The following is an 8595-nucleotide window of genomic DNA, read 5'->3' on the forward strand; positions in this document are numbered from 1 at the left end:
TTTGGTGGGAGGTAGGGGGAGGTAGAGGTGAGGCTGAAGGAAATAGAAGAGGGCACAGGAGGAGCTGATAAGTGACAGAAGAGGAGGATAGACAGCAACAGTATGATAAAACTGTATAGAGATGAGAAACAGGGACAGGATGTGAAGTGTAAAAGAGGAGGGAGTTAGGAATGCAGAATGACAGAGAAGGAGGTCAGAGGTATGTAGGGATGGATGCTCAACAAATTAGGAATCCAACTCGTGGCGATACATGTAACTGTAGTGAACAGTTTTGGAATCACTGCAGTAAGGGATGACTTTTGAGGAAAATGACAAAATCTCTGAGTTTAGTTTGCAGATTCCAAATAATATGCACCTCCCATGGAATATTAGCAGTTCCAAACCATCACAGACATTTGTAATTGCAAGATATGGTTGCTAAGATGAAGTGGTTTGACTTCATCTTTGAAATACTGTCTACTTCCCCCTACTTTTATGATTCAGACAAGGGTATTTAAGAACAAAGTTTTCTACAGCTGGATGCCCTTCTTGTCACCAACCTCTGCATTTTTTTTCCAAGTGAAGTAATACTTTTCCAGTCTATCAGACCACAGCCCCTTATGCCTGGCCTCAATTGAGGGGTCTTGCCCTACAAGTTACTGAGAGTCCTCACTGCTTCTGGTACCACATAAGTACCCAGAAAGTGGTTGGTGTTAGGAAGTGATTGGTATGAGGATAGTTGCATAAAGAAATGCTGAGCTCTAATTGTGAAGGGAACCTGTGGAAGGGGTAGACCCAGGAAGACGTGGGATGAAGTGGTGTGAAAGGATCTTTGGACATTGAGCCTCAATGAGGAAATGCAAAGGGACCATAAGTTGTAGCAATTTGCTGTACTTGATGTGTCAGGCCGGGTACAGGCTTGTTTGTCCTTTGCAGGTGCTGGTGCCACATAAAATACACCTGTGCCAATGTTGCACAAATGCACCTGTGCCGATGGCACATACAAAGAACACCCAGCATATCCTGTAAAGTAGCTAGTGTTAGGAAGGGCATCCAGCCATAGAAAGCATGCCACAACAGAGAATTGGTGTCTGGCCAGCTTCATGTCAAACCATCCAACCCATGCCAGCATGGAAAAAATGGACGTTAAAGGATGATGATGGTGACGATGAGGATGCATGTGGTTAAAGCATGGTTGAAAAATGCTGAGGTAAAGACCGAGAGTATTGTAGTCAACATAAGAATGGGATTGGGGTAAAACGTGACAAGAAGTAATTCATTAAAATATACAGAAGATAGAAGATTGAAGAAGGGAGAGAACCCTACGGCATACTTGAATTTAAAAAAAAGCATGAGGGACACAAAGAGTTGTGATAAATAAATAAAAGAATAAATAAAATAAAAGAACATTCTGTCCGTGACTGAATTCCACCCTATGTGGAAATGAATAACGATCAATCAATCATTGATTAAATAGAGATCAGTACTCGACTGTTTTGCTGAAATGCAAAGATTCCATGCTAACATCATGCAAATTTTTTTAACTTTGCAGATCTGGATAACCCATGCTGACATCAGACAGGTAATGGAGAGTGCAAATAATGCAGACACACAATACATATTCTACAAACGCCACATGAATATATTTGTTTGCAAGATTCTTGATGATCATTGTTGGCAAAATGACCCTCCCAAGATACTATGTGTGTGGGTGTGTGTGTGTGTGAGTAAGTGTGTGTATATATATATATATATATATATATATATATATTTCAAATTTCCAATGGCTGACACAAAGCACCATTGCATACTTTGAAACTATAAGTACCAAGGAATTTGAATGAAACTGTTTTGATCCATATATATATATATATATATATGTGTGTGTGTATGTACGTATATATATATATATATATATATATATATATATATATATATATACACACACATCTATCTATCTATGCATACATGTTTATATACACACACATACATGTAAATTCAGTCGATATGCTTGAAGCTGCTACTCCGAGTTTTTCTCATTCATGTCTCATCACATATGTTCATGCAGGGATGTATTATATATATATATGTGTGTGTGTGTGTGTGTGTGTGTGTGTGTGTGTGTGTGTAAAATATTCATAGTTTTGGTGGAGGGTACTGGTCATACTGGAGCACAGCTTCCATTACATTGTAACTTCCCTTTTTTTACAATACTGACAGAAAATCTCATGATGCAAGAGTGCATACAAAAAGGGGTAAAAAAAAGAGGGGCCAGAAAGGGGTGAATTGAGGAAGGTGTGGGGGTAATGCATCTTCCTTACAACTTTCATCTTTTTCTTCACAATAGAGAGAGAGAGAGGGGGGGAGAAAGAGAGAGAGAGAGAGAGAGAGTTCAAAGATAGACTGCAAGACATCAGGATGACAAACATTATTATTATTATTATTATTATCATTATTGTTATTTATTAATTACTTTTAGTTGTTTTTTTTTTCATTTTCTTTTTGTTTCATTTTAAATCCAACAAGCAAAATGAAATATAATTAATATTAAGAAAAACATTTCCAGATTGTTTTTCAAGGCATATATACACATTTTTACTATATATATATATATATATATATATATATATATATATATATACGCACTCACACACAATACATACATTTTATATATATATATATATATATATATATATAATCACACACACACATATATATATATATATATACTCAAATATATGTATATATACTTGTATACAACTTTATATACTCAAGCATACAAGAAAGAAAGAGGTGTATATATAAATAGCACGAGTCGGAGAAAGACGGAGGTGTGGGTGGTGGTGGATGACATGGAGGTGATGGTGAAGGTGGTGGGCAGTGATGGTGGTAGGAGGAACACACATGTAGGAGGAGGAGGAGGAGGAGGAAGTGAGCAATGCAGAGAAAGACAAACAGAAGTTCTGGTAGGGGTGGGAGGGAGAAAGAAAGAGGGAGGGAGGAACAAGGAGGGAGTGAGAGGTGGTTTATAAAAAAAAAAAAAGAAACAAACAAAACTGAAACTAAACTAATAAAAACAAAACAAATATAAATCAGGAACTCCAAACATGGAAAATATATATACATTGATTATGGGCAAACAAGGCAACCAATGGTTTCATGTGAAGAGATCTACACAATTGTTCAAGCATGCCTCATGGGAGTGTTGGTACACATCACCATTTAGGATCAGAATATTAGTGTGTATGTATATGTGTGTGTGTGTGTGTGTGTGTGTGTGTATATATATATATATATATACATACACACACACACAGCTATATCTAAATATCTATCTATCTACCTTCCTACCTATCTATATACCATCATCATCATCATCATGAACATTGTAATCACCATCATCACCACCACAATCTCTTGTAAATATGGCACAAGGTCAGAAATTTTAAAGGAAAGGGGTCAGTTAATTATATTGACCCCATGTGCTTGACTGTCACTCTACAGTAAATATTCTGCTCAATACCACAGATTTGCTGGTCAGTTGTTTGACCATAACCAGTTGAGCATGTCCCTTGGTGGCTGACGATATGTGCATCTCTGATCATGAGCAGAAGTAGTGGGGGAGCATCATAGCCATGTGTTGAGAGTAATTCTTTGGGGTTTGAATAATTCATCTTTGGAAACATGGGTGTTTTATTCAACAGCCTTAAACAACCCTTATTCAGGGACCTGTTGAGCAGGATGGGCTACTCAACCTGAAGCAAATTTTGAGTCCCACCTGCAAGGTCATGCGCTGGTTATCTTGATATGAGATCACCATGTCATGCACATGTGGTTGTGATGCATGTGCCTGGTGTGCCCTTATCAGACGGGTAGTCATGATGGGTATACTGGGCTTCGACTAATTGTACCCCAGTGTCACTTTGATGGCATATGCTGCTCTCTCACTCAATAATAATAATGTATACAGTGAGTTTCTTTGCCCTAGGTGTTGGGAAGACACTCAGCAAGGAATGGAAACAAAACTGAAAGAAGACAATAATAATAATTCCAAACAAAAATAATTACAAAATGCCAAACAAAAGTGTTGATAATGACAATGGTGATGACAAAAAAGAAAACTCAACAACCAGTGATGTCAAAAACAATAATTATAGCCATGTGATTACTACAGCGTTTACTGTGGCAAGAGGGATTGTGGAAGGTGGGAGAGGAGGGAGTGACTGGCAGCAGTAGTACTAATAATAAATAAAAACAACCGAAAATAAGTAAACAAACAAAAGGAAGAGGTAAAACAGGAATGGAGAAAGGAAGGAAAGGAGGCACAAAAGATGGGAGGAGTAAAAAAAAGGGAGGAGAGAGAACTAAAGTAGAGGAGGACAAAAGAGAGGTAGAGAGAGGTAGAGAGAGAGGTAGAGAGAGAGAGGTAGAGAGAGAGAGGTAGAGAGAGAGAGAGAGAGAGACGTAGAGATGAAATCTTACCATGGCACGGCTGTTCCAGGAAGCGTAATACTTAAGAGAAGAATTAAGAAGTTTAATTAGAAGTTAGAGACTGCGAGGATTAAGACGACAGGGGACAGAACAGGACGGAACCGGTCGACTGACATTGACGTACAGGTTATATATACACACACACACAAATACATATGTATGTAAAAATATATATACACACACAAATATGTACACACATATATATTACTACACATACAGAGATATATGCACAATTATACACATACATAGACACACATATACATACATATATATACAAACACATATACATAGAAATATATGTATATACACACATATACATACATATTTATCTACACATAACTACATATACGTGTACACATATACATAACCTTACATAATGTACAAATGTAACATACACATAGCCATATACACATATATACACATATGTATACATATACACATACATTGACTTATACACACAGATACATACATTAAAAGAGAAATGGGGTGGCTGGATTAGAACCGCTGCAAGCAGCACCTTAGCATAGCTGGTTGCAAGCTTGGCATTGTTGGTTTTATGTGTGTGTGTGTGTGTGTGGATCCTTGTATTGTAAACAAGAGTAAACGATATTCAAGTGGTGTTATTTGTTTGCAGTCTTCTGCGTAAACATGTCCAGGCATTGAGCTGTTTAGGGCTGAAAGAATTGAGGGGAACATTACCCAGCTTGGAAACAGGTGGCCGTTGATGGTGCATCTGTATGTATGTATTCTGCATATTCATGTACTTGCATGTCCGTGTTTTTGTGTATTTTATATATGTGTGTGTGTGTGTGTGTGTGTGTATGCACCTCTGTCTCCTTGTGTGTGCATGTCTGAGTGTGTGGATGTGCATCTCCATATGTGTCCTTGTGTGAAGCAAAGTGTGTGTGTGTATACATGGTCGTGTTTCAGTCTTCATTTGCGTATGTGTGCTTGTCTGTTCATATAACCTATATACCTATCTGTCTGTATGTTGATCAACACACAGACGGATAGGTACATAGGTTATATAAACAGACAAGCACACATACGCAAATGGAGACTGAAACACATGACCATATATACACACACATTTTATATATATATATATATATATATATATATATATATATATATATATATATATATATATATATAAGAGAGACGATTGCGCTGGTATGGTCATGTGGTGAGAATGGATGAGGATAGCTGCGTGAAAAAGTGCCACACCCTAACAGTTGAGGGAACCCGTGGAAGAGGTAGGCCCAGGAAGACCTGGGCTGAGGTGGTGAGGCAAGACCTTCGTACATTGGGCCTCACCGAGGCGATGACTACTGACCGAGACCTTTGGAAATGTGCTGTGCGTGAGAAGACCCGGCAAGCCAAGTAAGATCGTTGCCAGTGCCCCTGGACTGGCTCTTGTGCGGGTGGCACATGAGATGCACCATTTTGAGCGTGACCGTTGCCAGTACCCGCCTGACTGGCTCCCGTAGGATTTTCGAGCGAGATCGTTGCCAGTGCCCCTGGACTGGCTTGTGCGGGTGGCACATAAAAGACACCATTTCGAGTGTGGCCGTTTTCGTGCGGGTGACACGTAAAAGCACCCACTACACTCTCTGAGTGGTTGGCGTTAGGAAGGGCATCCAGCTGTAGAAACTCTGCCAAATTAGACTGGAGCCTGGTGTTGCCATCCGGTTTCACCAGTCCTCAGTCAAATCGTCCAACCCATGCTAGCATGGAGGGCGAACGTTAAATGATGATGATGATGATGATGATACATATATAATAATGGACTAGCCCGTCGTAAGACGATGTATGAGGGTTCGACAATTCCTCACCAAACAACCACACAGATGATTTGTTTAGAGTGATCAAATGTTTGTGCAGACATAAGCTCACTCCCTCCATCAGATTGACATTACCTGTACAGGTGTAACTGAGTGCCACATGTCAGGTGTAACTGAGCGCCACATGTCAGGTGTAACTGAGCGCCACATGTCAGGTGTCAAAATGATCGCAGAGCAACGTGAAATGAAGTGCTTTGCTCAAGAATACAACGCAATGCCTGGGCTGGGAATCGAACCCACGATCTTGCAATCGTGAGAGCAACACCCTAACCACGAAACCTTATGTGCACATATGTTTCCACACCTACCCAAAGGCTGGAAGAATGGAGATGTAAAGAAACCAGACCTGTAACAAAGCTTCAGAGCCAATAACAAAAACAACACAAATATAAAACAACAAAAAACAACCACAACAACGAAAACAACCCCTGCCCCCAACACACACACTTCTAACCCCTCAGCAAAGAAAAAAAAAACATTAGACACTCTTGTGCCAATATTAATATTATTCCAGTTTAATTAAATATTTGTTTAATTAATGGATTAATGAATTAATTATGCAGGAAATTATTAAAGAGAGTCTTACCTCTGAATGGGATCGTGCTGGATAAGTGAGGTTCTGGCACGCTGTCTGGATCGCTTGGTTTGCTCGAGCAAACTGGGATTGGTCAACAAGACCAGCGTGTCCAGGCTCAGAGGCCGGGTCAGCTATACCTACCAAGTAGGCAGACTAGAGAGAAGAAAAGCAAAAAAAAAAAAGATAATAATTATGCATCTTTTACTCTCAAAATACGAGGATCTGGAAATTAGAGGTAACTCGAATGTGGAGTCTAAAAACAGAAACGGTTCCCATCATTCTTTACTTGTTTCAATCATTTTACTGCGGCCATGCTGGAGCATCGCCTTTATTCAAGCAAATCGACCCCAGGACTTATCCTATCGGTCTCTGTTGCCGAACCGCTAAGTTACGGGGACGTAAACACACCAGCATCAGTTGTCAAGCGATGATGGGGGGACAAACAGACACACACACATATATATATATATATATATATATATATATATATATACGTATATACGATGGGCTTTCAGTTTCCGCCTACCAAATCCACTCACAAAGCTTTGGTCGGCTCTAGGCTATAGTGGAAGACACTTGCCCAAGGTGCCACGCAGTGGGACTGAACCCAGAACCATGTGGTTAGGAAGCAAGCTACTTACCACACAGCCACTCCTGCACTTATTGAGGCTTTTATAGGGACTTTTTAAGGAGAGGCTGTTATAAGTGTCCTAGATTATTGTCATTTTAGTTTATCATTACTATGCATCTAATAAGCTGACCTGCCAACCTTTTGTTAGTCCAAATTGAAGGGGACAACAGTGAATGAGACAAGCTACTAAACATTGCTGGTCCCAATTCCATCTTGGAAACCAACAACTTGGCAGAGGTGGGCATCACAAATGGCCCGCAGCCTTCCTCCAGACCAGACCTTGCTTTCGGTGCCTCTTGGTTGTTCCTCAAGCTGAAGGAAGTTGTGACAAGGATCTTGGACACCTTCCCTCTGGAGGACTTCTGTGGGGCCTTCGCAAAGTGGCTGGAACACTACAGCAAGGGCACTGAAGGTGAGAGGAACCTACTTTGAAGGAGACCAGAGTTTCGTACTTCTTTGGAATTAATGTCTCCCTTGAAAAAGTAACAAAACTTCTGGAATGTATCGGTCCCAGGGTCGTGGATGTAAGACCCACAAAAGTTACCTTGGTATTTGGTTACGATTAAACAAAATGAATCCTAAGGGTTCTTACCTGAGCAGCTGCTTCAGTCAGACCATTAATGGATGACGAGAAATTTCTGACGGCCTCGCAGAACCCATCCGTGTCAGCTTTCTTGGCATCGTTTGATATTCCTGTCATTGCATCGCCAAGAGACTGCAGATTGGATGCGAGAGAGAGAGAGAGAGAAAGAGAGAAACAGAGATGAGACTAGGAATAAGGGAATACAGTAAAGAACACACACGTACATACAAGGAAGTGCTGAAAGGTTCCTGGCTTTGGGTAAAAGAAAATCCAAGTGGATCAGTTAGTTATGGTTTTATCCAACATATTCCCCTCTCAGATTCACACACTTATTGCAGGGGTCCCTTCAGTTTTTCTAAGCCCTGTAAAAGAATCCGGAAGCTTGGGCCTCCAACCAGGCCGTTTGGGAAACCCTTAAAGCCAGGAGCTTTTCAGCACCTTCGTGTGTGTGTGTGTGTGTGTGTGTGTATATATATAGAGAGAGAGGAGG

The 8595-nt window shown here is 40.2% G+C and overlaps 1 protein-coding gene across 1 annotated transcript in view; it reads right to left on the reverse strand.

The window, feature by feature from the left end:
• LOC106872263 (talin-2) overlaps positions 1-8266 on the reverse strand; it is an 83243-nt gene extending 74977 nt beyond the window's left edge. The window contains exons 1-3 of the mRNA XM_089344726.1: positions 8115-8266; positions 6901-7044; positions 4462-4491 (exon numbers count right to left, since the gene is read on the reverse strand). Of these exons, the coding sequence (XP_089200852.1) occupies positions 4462-4491; positions 6901-7044; positions 8115-8222 (282 nt within the window). The 5' untranslated portion in view covers positions 8223-8266. The remainder of the gene's footprint in view (positions 1-4461; positions 4492-6900; positions 7045-8114) is intronic.
• Positions 8267-8595: the final 329 nt, after the last annotated feature.

Source organism: Octopus bimaculoides, chromosome 28, assembly GCF_046866305.1.
Source record: "Octopus bimaculoides isolate indiv1 chromosome 28, ASM4686630v1, whole genome shotgun sequence".
Taxonomy (NCBI): Eukaryota; Metazoa; Mollusca; class Cephalopoda; order Octopoda; family Octopodidae; genus Octopus; species Octopus bimaculoides.